Source organism: Salmo salar, chromosome 09, assembly GCF_965601325.2.
Source record: "Salmo salar chromosome 09, fSalSal1, whole genome shotgun sequence".
In the NCBI taxonomy this organism is placed as follows: Eukaryota; Metazoa; Chordata; class Actinopteri; order Salmoniformes; family Salmonidae; genus Salmo; species Salmo salar.
This window is the reverse complement of record NC_138299.1, coordinates 41,585,343-41,603,683: the sequence shown is the minus strand read 5'-3', so window position 1 is coordinate 41,603,683 and position 18,341 is coordinate 41,585,343. Positions and strand designations below refer to the sequence as shown.

General features: G+C 41.5%; 1 protein-coding gene across 1 annotated transcript in view; it reads left to right on the top strand.

Moving 5' to 3' along the window:
- Positions 1 to 5,053, top strand: part of LOC106611355 (FERM domain-containing protein 6) — a 64,041-nt gene extending 58,988 nt beyond the window's left edge. Inside the window, exon 14 of the mRNA XM_014211509.3 lies at positions 1,514 to 5,053. Within this exon, the coding sequence (XP_014066984.1) occupies positions 1,514 to 1,810 (297 nt within the window). The 3' untranslated portion in view covers positions 1,811 to 5,053. The remainder of the gene's footprint in view (positions 1 to 1,513) is intronic.
- Positions 5,054 to 18,341: the final 13,288 nt, after the last annotated feature.

Sequence of the window (18,341 nt, the reverse complement as noted above, 5' to 3'; positions counted from 1 at the left end):
CCCAGTCATGTTAACAACACCATCCTAGTCATGTTAACAACACCATCCTAGTCATATTAACAACACCATCCTAGTCATATTAACAACACCATCCTAGTCATGTTAACAACACCATCCCAGTCATGTTAACAACACCATCCTAGTCATGTTAACAACACCATCCTAGTCATATTAACAACACCATCCTAGTCATGTTAACAACACCATCCTAGTCATGTTAACAACACCATCCTAGTCATATTAACAACACCATCCTAGTCATATTAACAACACCATCCTAGTTAACAACACCATCCTAGTCATGTTAACAACACCATCCTAGTCATATTAACAACACCATCCTAGTCATATTAACAACACCATCCTAGTCCTGTTAACAACACCATCCTAGTCATATTAACAACACCATCCTAGTCATATTAACAACACCATCCTAGTCATGTTAACAACACCATCCTAGTCATGTTAACAACACCATCCTAGTCATGTTAACAACACCATCCTAGTCATGTTAACACCATCCCAGTCATGTTAACAACACCATCCTAGTCATGTTAACAACACCATCCTAGTCATATTAACAACACCATCCTAGTCATATTAACAACACCATCCTAGTCATGTTAACAACACCATCCTAGTCATATTAACAACACCATCCCAGTCATGTTAACAACACCATCCTAGTCATATTAACAACACCATCCTAGTCATATTAACAACACCATCCTAGTCATATTAACAACACCATCCTAGTCATATTAACAACACCATCCTAGTCATGTTAACAACACCATCCTAGTTAACAACACCATCCTAGTCATGTTAACAACACCATCCTAGTCATGTTAACAACACCATCCTAGTCATGTTGGCCAACCACATCCTAGTTGTTGCATCTTTAGAGTCTCCCTCTTTCTACATTTCTAACAGATATTTTCATCTCTCACATATGGAGCTGCTGGCATCTGGTTCACTGTGTAGAACAGTGTTTTCCTGGGAATTGCATTTTGGCAAATGTTGGAAATGTTTTACATTGGCTGCTTTGTACAGTAGTTGTATGTTCAATACCAGCCGTTTGGCAGTGAGACGATTGGCTTGCTACTGTTGCATGATTCAAATAAGCTCTATAATGAAACATGACTGTTCCTTGTATTTTTTGTTGGTCATTTAACTATTTGGAACAAATTTAACCATTTGTTAGCCGGTTAATGAGGGTCGGTTACTTTGCATCAAAATTGACCAAAATTTGCATCCCTAGTACTGTCATTTTACATTTGAGTTATTTAGCAGACCCTCCTATCCAGAATGACTTACAATCAGTGCATTGAACTAAATAAGATAAAGCTATTTTGATCACTTATTCCTTTAAATTATCGAGTAAAACCTTCACAAAAAATATCTGCTCTCTGGCTAGAAATACTAAGGGAAAAGGCAAGTACAGCAGTTTTTACATTGTAAAACAAAAACGGAATACATTTACTGATTGTTTAGTTTTCCTTCTGTTCCCCAGACGACAGTGTGCAGGAAGCCTCAGACATCGACGGACCGCCACAGCCAATCCCTGGACGATGTGCGTCTCTACCAGAAGGGCTGCCTCCAGTGGGCGGAGCTATGCCAGGACACCGCCCACAGCTACACCTTCGGCTGTGCCCAGGAGCTGAGCGACAGCAGTGGTTACCAGGGCAACCTTGCCGAGCAGTGCGCCGGGATCCGCGGTGACCAGCTTGACGGCTTTCCCATCAAGAGGACCAGCAAGTACTTCTCCCTGGAGCTTACCAGCGACGAGGTCCCAGAGTTTGTGGTGTGATGGATGGCTGGGGGAGGCAAAAAGGGTGGCCTCATGACCCCTGCCTCCACCGCTCAGACCTGTAGATGCCACAGGAAACAGAATGGGACGAGAGAAGAGGGTTGGAGGTTTGGAGAGGTGATACTTGGTTTATCTGTCTGTTGCCATAACCTGTCAGCCATAACAGCCATCTGCACCGTACTGGGAAGAGTTAGATGGAGGTTAAAAGCCCTACATCCACCAGATTGACATCACCAGTCAACGTAACCATGGTAACACCTGAGACGACCTACACCGGAGAGACAGATAACGAAAGCCCTTTCAGAGGAATCTTTTGCCGAAACGGGGGTATAATAAATATTATTTAAAAAAAGGATAAACCTTTTCTGGGTTTCAAGAAAAGCTGGCAGCATCTTTTAATCGGACTGATAATACTCCAGTGACACTCTGGTTGGGAAAGTAAAGGGAAAAGTTAAGGAACGTCAAGGAATATCTCAGCATCACCCTGTTATTTATACAACCTCTGACCGTCTGCGTTTCCAAAGCATGTACTTTATCCAGAATGTTTTTTGGATCTGAACATGGGGTGTGCTAAGCAAAATAATACTTTCACAGAAAACTAAAATCAATGTCATGTGTTTGCCTACTATGACTTTAGTAATGCAGTACACACAGCCTATATCAAAATGTTCTGCCATGAAGAGTAGATCCCACTCCTTCCCCTACAAAAATAGATGGTGAAGCTATTTGTGCTATGAACCAAAGACAAGTTGCGTTAAACTAAAGAAAAAAACTTAATGTCCACTTATTATTATTATTATTGTTGTTGTAGTGTGTAACCAATCAATGAAATGATACAGCTTTGTGAGTCCATGACAGGATATTATGAAGTCACAATGAGCAGGTTCTGGATTGTTCCAGAAGAAACACTGATGATGTCCTGCATCTGCCTTCCCTCTGTCTCCAGTATGTAGTATGTATGACATAATCTCGGAGCCCAGAACCAAATCCAGCATGCGCTAGTCTGAGATTAGACATGACACGCCATTTCTCCTCTCTTTGCCAGGAAGTGCAATGTGCCAACAGTTCCTCTGTAGAGCTCTCTGCTAGTGTAGGGAGTAGACTGATATTAGGAACACACCCCACATGCCTTCATTACACCTATGCAAGTCCTGAACCACAACCGTGCCTTGACAATCAATCCCAGCTTCTCGCTTAGCAACACTTGCTCACACGAATCGCGGAGATCAGTTTTTAAGTCATAAGGCTCTTCTGTAACTTTATTGTTGGTCAGCAGTATATTTGGTATTTAATCATTGACATCAGACTTTAAAAATCATTATTCAAACAGTCTGTTTATTAACCAGTAATCATTGAAGGGGATTACCTCTATAATGATGTCATCTACCATCCCTATCCTACCATCCTTATAACAGACATATTTGAATCTGTGACAGTTAGTTTCCTGTCATATGACATGTAGCACGGGCAACGTCATTGGATGTTTCAGGTCTGCTCTGTTGCTTGGGGCAGGATGAGTTTCTACATGCCCTCACCTGTCTGTGTGCGCAGAGCTGAGAAAATCCTAGATGTAATCCACACACAGACAAAATGGAGTTTGGTTGTGTTTAGGCCAGCTCTCAAACTGGGATTTAGACTTTTCTTTCTGTATGCTGAAACATGATATTATTATTCACTCGGCTGTCTTTGTTAGTTTTGGGGATTGTCATGTTTGTTCTGTCTCAATTTATTATTTCAAACTGGAACTTGTAACATTTTTGTGTCTTTTTTTATTTGACCATTTTAGCTAATTGGAAGTTTTAAAGTAATATTTTTGGAATGGAGCATTTTTAGAACAATGAGATCCGTTGTATTTGTTGAAAAGGTATTCTTTGTGTGCGGTTGATGTCAGTCAGTATTATAAGCAGTGTACATTTATGTGACAGTATTACAAACCTGTGAGATCACATTCACTTTTTAAAAATATTGTGCCCTTTTTTTACCCAGTGATAGTCTCATTTCATCTTACAGCAGCTGAAGAAAGTTGATGCCTAATGATTTTTACATTGCTCAGTTAATTGGCCAAGAGCTAAACAATTTTCACAAGGTTTGAAACACACAACTACACAAGTCATGTTCATATAAAGACAGCTTTATTATACCTTACTATGTGGGGATCCAGACAAGGCTGTCTGGCCTCTTTTTTTTATTTTTTTTTAATTTTTTCCCCTCAATGATCTATTGTCTTAGAGTTCTAACTAATAAATCTCCAAACCATACCTACTCAATATAAATGGAAAGTAGAGTTTGTCTTCCAAATGTCTTTCACACAGTACTTTTGCATTTCTTCCCCACTCAGTAAACCTTATTGAGAAGGCCGTGTTAGTTTCATTAACCTCTTAATTTCATGTATGGTAATAGTACATTATGCATGTACATTTGTAATCCTACCCTCATTTGTGTCATCTAATATCTCTGGAGTAATAAACAAAATGCTACTTCATGATGTATTTGGAATTCTACACCACTATGTACCTCAGTTAAGTAATTGTTTTGGGTCAACATTCTAGCTGAGCTTTTCCATTGCTGCTCTAGGGAGCTATGTAGGCTCTAGAACCTTTTTAGAATGTTCTAGAAACAGCTCTGCTGTGGTATAGTGGAGAGATCTGACAGTTCCACTTCTCTTCACTGCTGGTCTCATCAGCTGGACACGTCGGCCTAGAACCACAGAGCAAGGCATCTTGATCTAGAACCACAGATCAGGCCAAGGCAGCAAGACGTGATTGTTGGAAAGAAATGTATAATAATGAATACACTTATGAAATTGATATTGTTGTGTGATTTCAAAGTAACAGTGCATACTGTAACATTTTATTTCTAACCATGTTACTAGCTTCTCTATTTTTACTCTTATAATTTATACTTATTAATATTGGGTATCCGCGCAAACAAAGACTTGTTCACAAATTGAAATATTTTTCTGGTAGATCATTGATGTTCTATGCTGTATAAAGCCAGTGTGTGTCCAGGTACACCGCCATAAAACCAGAACAACAACCTGAAAACCTTAGCATTTTGTTTAACTCTCTCCTTTGGTGGCTTAGCTTCTACACACACCCTTACTGTATGTCTACAACTAAGTATCCATAGTCCTTTCTGTGAAAGGATTGGCCTTCAGGAAAAAAATGAATGATTTAGTTGTTTTGCCAAACCCTGTTGAATTGAAACAATATTCAATAAAAACCATACATTTTATTTGTCTAAGCTAAGCTGTCCTGACCTCTCTGATATTCTGTTTGGGCAATGTTGTACAAAACATTAAGAACACCTACTCTTTCCATGACGTAGATTGACCAGGTGAAAGCTATGATCCCTTAATGATTTTACCTGTTAAATCCACTTCAATCAGTGTAGATGAAGGGGAGGAGACCGGTTTAAGAAGGATTTTTAGGACTTGAGACATGGATTGTGTATGTGTGCCATTCAGGGGGTGAATGGGCAAGACAAATGATTTAAGTGCCTTTGAACGGGGTATTTTAGTAGGTGTCAGGGGCACCAGTTTGAGTGTCAAGAACTACAAAGCTGCTGGGTTTTTCACGCTGAACAGTTTCCCGTGTATCGAGAATGGTCCACCACCCAAAGGACATCCAGCCAACTTGACATAACCGTGGGAAGCATTGGAGTCAACATGGGCCAGCATCCCTGTGGAAAGCTTTCGACACTTTGTAGAGTCCATGACCTGACGAATTGAGGCTGTTCTGAGGACAAAAGTGGGAGGTACAAATCAAATTTTATTGGTCACATACACATGGTTAGCAGATGTTAATGCGAGTGTAACGAAATGCTTGTGTAACGCAGGTCAACTAATGTTGAATACTTATCGTTCATTAACCAATCATATTATACTATATTACTATTGATATGTTTAAATTGACAGCTATTACAAATCAGTTTATCTTGAGCCAATCAAAACGGAATATTCTCTTAGTCCGTCTCCTAACCTCACGTTATACATCAGTTGGCGTCAACATTCTGGAAAAAAAGAGCTAGAACGCAACGTGAATAGCTACCGCCATTCCATGGAACTAAAACTGAGTTTCAAATTGTTGAGAAGTTGTATAAAACTGAACTTAAAAGAGAGAACTGGATATTAACACTCCCTTATCTATATAAACATGCTGTGAAGGGATTGAGGGAAAGATTGACGCCAGGATTTGGTCAGGTTTGAGTTTGGATTCAGTTCCACCAAGGATGGAGAGCCGCCCGAACTCATGACATCAATAAGAAGATTTGCATGCAAAGATGTATTTTCCTTGGAGAACAGTGAATTTGCGCTGCCATACTACGGTGTGGTAGGATTTTTCTTGCAAGACATCATTGCATCATACATTGCAGTGGGATTGTTCAACACGTGCTACACGTAAACCCCTGACAGTGTTTATTGATAGGCACAGTCACTAAATACAAGCCGGCATTTTTTCCCCTTAATATTCAGTTGTGTGGTTTTCATTTCTCCCTACTGCTCCAGTAGCGAACCTAACTGCTCCAATAGAGTTGAAGCTTAAACATACAGTAGCCCATAGTGTTAAGCAATTGTTACGCTTGTGCTTCAAGTTCCGACAGTGCAGTAATATCGAACAAGTAATCTAACAATTCCCCAACAACTACCTTATACACACAAATCTAAAGGAAAGGAATAGGAATATGTACATATGGATGAGAGATGACCGGAGCGGCACAGGCAAGATACAATAGATGGTATGAAATACAGTATATACATATGAGATGAGTAATGCAAGATATGTAAACATTAAAGTGGCATTATTTAAGGTGACTAGTGATCCATTTATTAAAGTGGCCAATGATTTCAAGTCGGTATTTACAGTCGATGTCGGAAGTTTACATACACCGTAGCCAAATACATTTAAACTCAGTTTTTCACAATTCCTGTCATTTAATCCATTTAATCCAAAATATTCCTTGTTTTAGGTCAGTTAGGACCACCACTTTATTTTAAGAATGTGAAATGTCAGAATAATATAACATTTATTTATAAAACCCTTCTTACATCAGCTGATGTCACAAAGTGCTGTACAGAAACCCAGCCTAAAACCCCAAACAGCAAGCAACGCTAGGAAAAACTCCCTAGAAAGGCCAGAACCAAGGAAGAAACCTAGAGAGGAACCAGGCTATGAGGGGTGGCCAGTCCTCTTCTGGCTGTGGCGGGTGGGGATTATAACAGAACATGGTCAAGATGTTCAAATAGTAGAGAGAATGATTTATTTCATATTTTATTTCTTTCATCACATTCCCAGTGGGTCAGAAGTTTACATGCACTCAATTAGTATTTGGTAGCGTTGCCTTTAAATTGTTTAACTTGGGTCAAACGTTACGGGTAGCCTTCCACAAGCTTCCCGCAATAAATTGGGTGAATTTTGGCCCATTCCTCCTGACAGAGCTGGTGTAACTGAGTCAGGTTTGTTGGCCTCCTTGCTCACACTCACTTTTTCAGTTCTGCCAACAAATTTTCTATAGGATTGAGGTCAGGGCTTTGTGATGGCCACTCCAATACCTTGACTTTGTTGTCCTTAAGCCATTTTGCCACAACTTTGGAAGTATGCTTGGGGTCATTGTCCATTTGAAAGACCCATTTGCAACCAAGCTTTAACTTCCTGACTGATGTCTTGATGTTGCTTCAATATAGCCACATAATTTTCCGTCGTGATGATGCCATCTATTTTGTGAAGTGCACCAGTCCCTCCTGCAGCAAAGCACCCCCACAACATGATGCTGCCACCCCTGTGCTTCACGGTTGGGATGGTGTTCTTCGGCTTGCAAGCCTCCCCCCTTTTCCTCCAAACATAATGATGGTCATTATAGCAAAACAGTTCTATTTTTGTTTCATCAGACCAGAGGACATTTCTCCAAATAGTATGATCTTTGTCCCCTTGTGCAGTTGCAAACCGTGGTCTGGCTTTTTTATGGCGGTTTTGGAGCAGTGGCTTCTTCCTTGCTGAGCGGCCTTTCATGTTAGGTCGATATAGGACTCGTTTTACTGTGGCTATAGATAGTTTTGTACTTGTTTCCTCCAGCATCTTTACAAGGTCCTTTGCTGTTGTTCTGGGATTGATCTGCACTTTTCCCACCAAAGTACGCTCATCTCTAGGAGACAGAATGCGTCTCCTTCCTGAGTGGTATGATGGCTGTGTGGTCCCATGGTGTTTATACTTGCACACTCTTGTTTGTACAGATGAACGTGGTACCTTCAGGCGTTTGGAAATTGTTCCCAAGGATGAACCAGACTTGTGGAGGTCTACACATTTTTTTTCTGAGGTCTTGGCCAATTTCTTTTGATTTTCCCATGATGTCAAGCAAAGAAGCACTGAGTTTGAAGGTAGGCCTTGAAATACATCCACAGGTACACCTCCAATTGACTCAAAGAATGTAAGTTAGCCTATCAGAAGCTTCTAAAGCCATGACATCATTTTCTGGAATTTTCCAAGCTGTTTAAAGGCACAGTCAACGTAGTGTATGTAAACTTCTGACCCACAGGAATTGTGACGCAGTGAATTATAAGTGAAATAATTTGTCTGTAAACAGTTGTTGGAAAAATGACTTGTGTCATGCACAAAGTAGATGTCCTAACCGACTTGCCAAAACTATAGTTTGTTACCAAAAAATTTGTGGAATGGTTGAAAAAGGAGTTTTAATGACTCCAACCTAAGTGTATGTAAACTTCCAACTTCAACTGTAGGTAGCAGCCTCTCTGTGTTAGTGATGGCTGTTTAACAGGCTGATGGCATTGAGATAGAAGCTGTTTTTCAGTCTCTTGGCCCCAGCTTTGATGCACCTGTACTGACCTCGCCTTCTGGATGGTAGCGGGGTGAACAGGCAGTGGCTTGGGTGATTGTTGTCCTTGATGATCTTTTTGGCCTTTCTGTGACATCGGGTGCTGTAGGTGTCCTGGAGGGCAGGTAGTTTGCCCCCGGTGATGCGTTCTGCAGACCGCACCACCCTCTGGAGAGCCTTGTGGTTGAGGGCGGTGTGGTTGCCGTACCAGGCGGTGATATAGCCCAACAGGATGCTCTCAATTTTGCACCTTTAAAAGTTTCAGGGTTTTAGGTGACAATATCAGGAAGATGTCCTTAGTTTTTGGTATACTCTGTGTATAACAGACGGAGCAATGAAAACAGAATCAAAAGCAGTGCCCTATTCAAATACTTTTTTGAATGCACCAGCTCTTGCCTTTCATTTCACTTCTCTATTGCAGAACCTATTATGTAATGCTTCTGTTCTTTTCAACCAGTGGTTTTCTGTCTTCAATTTGCAAGTTGTGTATACTAAATGACTAATGCTCTTATACCTAACCCTTCCTTGACGTTTTCACTGATCTAACAGTGGGTTTATCAAAGCAAATATATGTAGTGGTGTCCCTGCTTTATGTCCAAATAATGTCAGATCAATAATTACTTCAAAGAGGGAAGTATTGGAACTGAGACCTCTCCTCTCGACTGACATTCTGAGAACACTGGGAGAAGCCAAGATTCTGTATCCATGGAGACATGCTCCCCTCTGCTGCCCGTAGAAAACATCTCACCTCAGCAGTCATTAGTTTTCTGCCTCATCATGCTATAGTTAGCCACCAGGTGGCAGTGTTGTCTGTGTCCCTGTGCCAGAGCTGTGCAGTCTGAGAAGGGTTGCCTGTGTCCCAAAATTAACCCTATTTGAATTCAATATTTTTGCATTTGTAATTCACAAATTGAATCCATAAATTGAACTTGTATTTCATGTTTTGATACTGAATTGAATGAATATAGTTTAAAAAATATATGTCAATGTAATTCAATATGATATATTCATTGTCTGTGTATCAAGTTGACAAACTATAACTGCAAGTTTTTTAATGGAGACATGAGGGATCATGAAGCTACATAATGTTTAGTCACACACACACACAAACATTGCACATAGATTGGATATGCCAGTCTCTCTATAGCCCCTCACTATGTGCTCTGGCTCCAAGGATACTGTCACAGGCGTCAGAATGAGTAGACCAAGGTGCAGCGTGGAATATGTTCATCTTGTCGTTTAATGAAAAAAGAATGAACACTTTACAAATTAAACAAAAGATGACAGCAGACAGTCCCATCAGGTACTTACAACTAAACGGAAAATAACTACCCACAAAGGAAAAACAGGCTGCCTAAGTATGGCTTCCAATCAGAGACAACGATAGACACCTGCCTCTGATTGGAAACCATACCCGGCCAAAACATAGAACACAAAACATAGAATGCCCACCCACCTATCACACCCTGGCCTAGCTAAACAGAGAAAACACAGCTCTCCTAGGTCAGAGCGTGACAGATGCAGGTCAGAGAGTTGTTACTAATATCACTTAAAGCTTGTGTTTGAGTGAATAGTGTTTATGTATGTGATTGTCTGAGTGAATAGTGTATATGGACGGTTTGTCCTCTGACAAATCAACTGTAAATTTAGGTGTTCCCCAAGGTTCCGTTTTAGGACCACTATTGTTTTCACTATATATTTTACCTCTTGGTGATGTCATTCGGAAACATAATGTTAACTTTCACTGCTATGTGGATGACACACAGCTGTACATTTCGATGAAACATGGTGAAGCCCCAAAATTGCCCTCGCTGGAAGCCTGTGTTTCAGACATAAAGAAGTGGATGGCTGCAAATGTTCTACTTTTAAAATCAGACAAAACAGAGATGCTTGTTCTAGGTCCCAAGAAACAGAGATCTTCTGTTGAATCTGACAATTAATCTTGATGGTTGTACAGTCGTCTCAAATAAAATTATGAAGGACCTCGGCGTTACTCTGGACCCTGATCTCTCTTTTGACGAACATATCAAGACTGTTTCAAGGACAGCTTTTTTCCATCTAAGTAACATTGCAAAATTCAGAAACTTTCTGTCAAAAAATTATGCAGAAAAATTAATCTATGCTGTTGTCACTTATAGGTTAGACTACTGCAATGCTCTACTTTCCGGCTACCCGGATAAGGCACTAAATAAACTTCAGTTAGTGCTAAATACGGCTGCTAGAATCTTGACTAGAACCCAAAAATGTTATCATATTACTCCAGTGCTAGCCTCTCTACACTGGCTTCCTGTTAAGGCTAGGGCTGATTTCAAGGTTTTACTGCTAACCTACAAAGCATTACATGTGCTTTCTCCTACCTATCTTTCCGATTTGGTCCTGCCATACATGCCTACATGTACGCTACGGTCACAAGACGCAGGCCTCCTTACTGTCCCTAGAATTTCTAAGCAAACAGCTGGAGGCAGGGCTTTCTCCTATAGAGCTCCATTTTTATGTAATGGTCTGCCTACCCATGTGAGAGACGCAGACTCGGTCTCAACCTTTAAGTCTTTATTGAAGACTAATCTCTTCAGTAGGTCCTATGATTGAGTGTAGTCTGGCCCAGGAGTGTGAAAGTGAACGGAAAGGCACTGGAGCAACGGACCGCCCTTGCTGTCTCTGCCTGGCCGGTTCCCCTCTCTCCACTGGGATTCTCTGCCTCTAACCCTATTACAGGGTCTGAGTCACTGGCTTACTGGTGCTCTTCCATGCCGTCCCTAGGAGGGGTGCGTCACTTGAGTGGGTTGAGTCACTGACGTGATTTTCCTGTTTGGGTTGGTGCCCCCCCTTGGGTTGTGCCATGGCGGAGATCTTTGTGGTCTATACTCGGCCTTGTCTCAGGATGGTAAGTTGGTGGTTGAAGTTTCCCTCTAGTGGTGTAGGGGGTGTGCTTTGGCAAAGTGGGTGGGGTTATATCCTGCCTGTTTGGTCCTCTCCGGGGGTATCGTCAGATGGGGCCACAGTGTCTCCTGACCCCTCCTGTCTCAGCCTCCAGTATTTATGCTGTAATAGTTTGTGTCAGGGGGCTAGGGTCAGTCTATTATATCTGGAGTATTTCTCCTGTCTTATCCGGTGTCCTGTGTGAATATAAGTTTGCTTTCTTTCTTTCTTTCGGAGGACCTGAGCCCTAGGACCATGCCTCGGGACTGCCTGGCCTGACTCCTTGCTGTCCCCACTCCACCTGTCTGTGCTGCTGCTCCGGTTTCAGCTGTTCTGCCTGCGGCTGTGGAACCCTGACCTGTTCACCGGACGTGCTACCTGTCCCAGACCTGCTGTTTTCAACTCTCTAGAGACAGCAGGAGCAGTAGAGATACACTGAATGATCGGGCTATGAAAAGCCAACTGAGATTTACTCCTGAGGTGCTGACCTGTTGCACCCTCGACAACCACTGTGATTATTATTATTTGACCATGCTGGTCATCTATGAACATTTAAACATCTTGGCCATGTTCTGTTATAATCTCCACCCGGCACAGCCAGAAGAGGACTGGCCACCCCTCATAGCCTCTCTAGGTTTCTTCCTTGGATCTGGCCTTTCTAGGGAATTTTTCCAAGCCACCGTGCTTCTACACCTGCATTGCTTGTTGTTTGGGGTTTTAGGCCGGGTTTCTGTACAGCACTTTGAGATATCAGCTGATGTAAGAAGGGCTTTATAAATACATTTGATTTGCATATGTATGAGTGAATAGTGTTTATGTATGTGAGTGAATAGTGTTTATGTATGTGTGTGTGAGTGAATAGTGTTTATGGGGCAGCAGGGTAGCCAATTGTTTAGAGCGTTGGACTAGTAACTGAAAGGTTGCAACCCACTGTTCCTCGGCCGTCATTGAAAATAAGAATTTGTTCTTAACTTACTTGCCTGGTTAAATAAAGGTAAAACAAATAAAAATGTATGTGAGTGAATAGTGTTTATGTGTGAGTGAATAGTGTTTATGTGTGAGTGAATAGTGTTTATGTGTGAGTGAATAGTGTTTATGTGTGAGTGAATAGTGTTTATGTGTGAGTGAATAGTGTTTATGTGTGAGTGAATAGTGTTTATGTGTGAGTGAATAGTGTTTATGTGTGAGTGAATATGTGTGAGTGAATAGTGTTCATGTGTGAGTGAATAGTGTTCATGTGTGAGTGAATAGTGTTCATGTGTGAGTGAATAGTGTGAGTGAATAGTGTGAGTGAATAGTGTGAGTGAATAGTGAATAGTGTTCATGTGTGAGTGAATAGTGTTTATGTGTGAGTGAATAGTGTTTATGTGTGAGTGAATAGTGTTTGTGTGAGTGAATATGTGTGAGTGAATAGTGTTCATGTGTGAGTGAATAGTGTTCATGTGTGAGTGAATAGTGTTCATGTGTGAGTGAATAGTGTGAGTGAATAGTGTTCATGTGTGAGTGAATAGTGTTCATGTGTGAGTGAATAGTGTTCATGTGTGAGTGAATATGTGAGTGAATATGTGTGAGTGAATAGTGTTTATGTGTGAGTGAATAGTGTTTATGTAAACTCAGCAAACAAATAAACGTCCTCTCACTGTCAACTGCGTTTATTTTCAGCAAACTTAACATGTGTAAATATTTGTATGAACATAACAAGATTCAACAACTGAGACAAAAACTGAACAAGTTCAACAGACGTGACTAACAGAAATTGAATAATGTGTCCCTGAACAAAGGGGGGGTCAAACAAATCTGACTGCACCAGATTTGCCAGTTCTTGCTGTGAGATGTTACTCCACTCTTCCACCAAGGCACCTGCAAGTTTCACCACTTCCACCAAGACATTTCTGGGGGGAATGGCCCTAGCCCTCACCCTCCGATCCAACAGGTCCCAGACGTGCTCAATGGGATTGAGATCCGGGCTCTTCGCTGGCCGTGGCAGAACACTGACATTCCTGTCTTGCAGGAAATCACGCACAGAACGAGCAGTATGGCTGGTGGCATTGTCATGCTGGAGGGTCATGTCAGGATGAGCCTGCAGGAAGGGTACCACATGAGGGAGGAGGATGTCTTCTCTGTAACGCACAGCGTTGAGATTTCCTGCATTGACAACAAGCTCAGTCCGTTGTATGCTGTGACACACCGCCCCAGACCATGACGGACCCTCCACCTCCAAACCGATCCTGCTCCAGAGTACAGGCCTCGGTGTAACGCTCATTCCCTGGTGAGACAAAACCACGACTCGTCAGTGAAGAGCACTTTTTGCCAGTCCTGTCTGGTTCAGTTTGCGGTGGGTTGGTGCCCGTAGGCGACGTTGTTGCCAGTGATGTCTGGTGAGGACCTGCCTTACAACAGGCCTACAAGCTCTCAGTCCAGCTTCTCTCAGCCTATTGCGGACAGTCTGAGCACTGATGGAGGGATTGTGCGTTCCTGGTGTAACTCGGGCAGTTGTTGTTGCCATCCTGTACCTGTCCCGCAGGTGTGATGTTCAGATGTACCGATCCTGTGCAGGTGTTGTTACACGTGGTCTGCCACTGCGAGGACGATCAGCTGTCCGTCCTGTCTCCCTGTAGCGCTGTCTTAGGCGTCTCACAGTACGGACATAGCAATTTATTGCCCTGGCCACATCTGCAGTCATCATGCCTCCTTGCAGCATGCCTAAGGCACGCTCACACAGATGAGCAGGGACCCTGGGCATCTTTCTTTTGGTGTTTTTCAGAGTCAGTAGAAAGGCCTCTTTAGTGTCCTGGGTTTCATAACTGTGACCTTAATTGCCTTCAGTCTGTAAGCTGTTAGTGTCTTGATGACCGTTCCACAGGTGCATGTTCATTAATTGTTTATGGTTTATTGAACAAGCATGGGATATGTGTGGGTATGAGTGAATAATGTTTATGTATGTGAAATCGGTTGGACGTACTGGCAAATTCTCTATAACAATGTTGGAGGCAACTCATGGTTGAGAAATGAACATTCAATTCTCTGGCAACAGCTCTGGTGGACATTCCTGCAGTCAGCATGCCAATTGCACACACCCTCAAAACTGGAGACATCTGTGGCATTGTGTTGTGTGACAAAATGGCACATTTTAGAGTGGCCTTTATTGTCCCCAGCACAAGGTGATCATGCTGGTGATCACAATGATCATGCTGTTTAATCAGCTTCTTGATATGCCACTCCTATCAGGTGGATGGATTATCTTGGCGAAGGAAAAATGCTTACTAACAGGGATGTAAACAAATATGTGCCCAACATTTGAGAGAAATAAGCTTTTTGTGCATATGGAACATTTCTAGGATCTTTTATTTCAGCTCATGAAACATGGGACCAACACACTACATGTTGCGTTTATTTTTTAGTACTTGAGGGTGATGAAAAGCTGTTACAGACCCCAGGTTAGAACTATAATAATAGTTGTTTCTTATAGCTCACTATAAGCACGTGTATACAGTGCATTTTGAAAGTTTTCAGACCCCTTGACTTTGTCCATATTTTGTTACTTTACAGCCTTATTCTAAAATTGATTAAATAGTTTTCCCCCCCTCAATAACCTACATAAGATAACCTGTTTTTGCTTTGTCACTATGGGGTAACAGAAATGTATGTATATATATATATTTCACATTTGCATAAGTATTCAGACATGCAGACATTTTTTGGTACCCTTCCCCAGTTCTGTGGCTCGACAAAATCCTCTCGGAGCTCTACGGACAATTCCTTTGTTTTTGCTTTGTCATTATGGGGTATTGTCTGTAGATTGATGAGGAAATACATTATTTTTAACCAATTTTAGAATAAGGCTGTAACATAACAAAATGGTGAAAAAGTCAAGGATTCTGAAATACTTTCTGAATGCTCTGTAAAGGAACTGTGTGTAGTAGGGCAGACCAGGTTGTTTGTCACAGTGCTAACTACTCGCAATCCAAATGGAGCTGTGCAATATTTTTAAGGTTAAAATGTGTGAATTCTTTGAAAGAACTCATCAACTGGTCAATTCATGTCAGTATGACAAAACATTGAGGTGAATGGAATTTGTGTTTTTCATAAGTGAAAGTTAAAAAGATATACTGTACGTTTGTGTTTTCTTTGTAAATGTTTGAATTATGGGAGAATCAAATTAATTAATTACATTTTATTTTTGTCTCAAATCACCAGTTAATCCCTTACGGGATTATTTGACACATAAACAAACATTACAATGATTCACATAGATACTGTAACACAGTGATAATACTTCTGGGGTCCTGTGCAGTGCCCACCGCATAAAGAATGAAACATAAATCAATACATAGGTCATCCAAGCATTAATAATATCCATAGAGCAGTTAAAAAAACGAAATACAAATAAAAACATAAAAACATACAAATGTAACGGATCCATAATCAATTATCTTTGTTGAAAAGAGGAAAGAGAGCTATATTTCAAACGGATTTCTGAGTTCCTAAATCAAGCCATGTGGTAACTAGCATCTTAATTAGCATTGGGGGGTGGTTTTGGATTGTTTGTCACATGGAATGTGGGGTTGTTTGTCACTATTAACCTCATTATCATAGTACAGGGTTGGTTGTTTATGTGACATCCAATGGGGCTGGTTGTCACAAGTGGACACAGTGTGTTTGATGGCATGTTTGAATAAGATATTAGGATAAACAAGGGTTCCCAGTAAAAATGTGTGACAACCAACCCCAGTCTCCCCTACACTTTGTGAGTGTATGAGTAATTGTTCCCAATTGTTGAGTTTTGCTCTACAGTACTTGAGTGGGATGGAGAGTTGTGTTGTGCGTTGAATGAGTGTTTCTCATGGGGGGATGCTGTGTGTGTGGGTGGGTAGGTTAAAGAGATGACATTAATCACATTGTACACAGTCGGCTTTAATAAGCTAGGGATACACTTTCTCTCGCTCTCTCTCTCTGATTCTCCCCCTCTCTCTCTTTCACTCTCTTGCTCTCTCTCTCTCTCTCTCTCTGATTCTCCCCCTCTCTCTCTTTCACTCTCTTTCTCTCTCTCTCTCTCTGATTCCCTCTCTCTCTCTCTCTCTCTCTCTCTCTCTCTCTATCTCTCTCTCTCTCTCTCTCTCTCTCTCTCTCTCTCTCTCTTTTAGTCTTCACTGTTGTCAGTAATGTGTAGGGAACATCATAAATCCCCGTTAAAAAACTACCCTAAACCTCATCAGTATATTTGCTATTGTAGTCTAACAAATTCGTCATGAATTGTAATAACTGTCAAGTCAATAACCCAATATTAACATGTAGAAATACAGTGGAGAGGGGAAATCAGATGTGCTTTAAAATCTAGAGAAAACATGGACTGCTTTCTTCAGTAAGCTCCTCCCCCAGCCTATGACATCAATACAGTCTCTCTCTCTCTCTCCTCGCTGCTCCTCCTCCTTCGCTCACCCTTTTCCTCCCAACTACACAGCTGTACAGGAAATCAGTCATCCACCAGCCACCACTGTCGCCATGGCAACACAGACGGGAAATCTATTTTATCAGCCTCCTCCTTTTCTCTCTGTTTCTCTTTTCACCTGCTTGTCTTTTCACCTGCTTGTCTTTTCACCTGCTTGTCTTTTCACCTGCTTGTCTTTTCACCTGCTTGTCTTTTCACCTGCTTGTCTTTTCACCTGTTTGTCTTTTCACCTGCTTGTCTTTTCACCTGCTTGTCTTTTCACCTGTTTGTCTTTTCACCTGCTTCCCTTTTCACCTGCTTCTCTTTATTTCTTGCTCTCTCCTTTTAAGATGTAATTTACATTAAACACACCCATTTTTAATTACAAATGAAAACTAATAATCATATTATTACACGAAGCAGGATGATTCCGAAACTCAGCACAAAGGCAGCTGGCGGATCATTAGAGACCCGTATAAACCCTGCCCTGTACAACAGCTGCTGCAGGAGTCAGATGACCACGAAGCAGAATGGAAGGCCTGTAGCCTGTATCCTGTAGCCTGTAGCCTGTGGCCTGTGACCTGTGACATGTAGCCTGTAGCCTGTGGCCTGTAGCCTGTAGCCTGTGACCTGTAGCCTGTGGCCTGCAACACTCACACTCCTCACCGGGAGACCCATTCAAGCCTCTAGATTTATTTTGTATTTTTTTGTTGTTGATATAATACATTTATTTTCATTTTTCGGATTGCTTCTTTTCTTTTATGGATCTTTTTCTTCTTTTAGTTTTTTGTTGTTGTCATGTTTCAGGAATGTCTCTTCCTGCTCCTTGACTCTCTCCTCTACCATAAACACTAGCCTACGATCTTTATACCTTATTTATAATAGTAGTAGGCTAGTAATGATGGAATTACAACCGAAGAAGCCTGTAGTTGACCTGTTTCTGCTCCTTGTCTCGACTCTCCCTCCTCTGTCACAAACCCTAGTCTACCCCACTGTCCCAATTTATAGAAGTGTTGGCCAGCACTATATCTAGGAGGGAGTGTCCTCTGTCCGAGGGATTAGTGATCCAGTACTTATTAAACCAGCTCATTAACTAAAACAGTCTTAGTGACACCAAAACAGGGTTCAGAGATGATCCTATGAGCCGATAATAAAACATGATAGCCAGATTACAAATCAACAACTCTCATGATTTATCTCTCTCGGCAGGAGGGTGTGCCCTGTCACTGTGATGTCAATCTCTCTGAAGGTACGTCCCAAACGGTGCCCTATTCCATATGTAGTGTACTAGTTTTGTAGTGCACTACATAGGGAATAGGGATAGAGTGCCATTTGGGAAGCAGACTGGCTTTACAC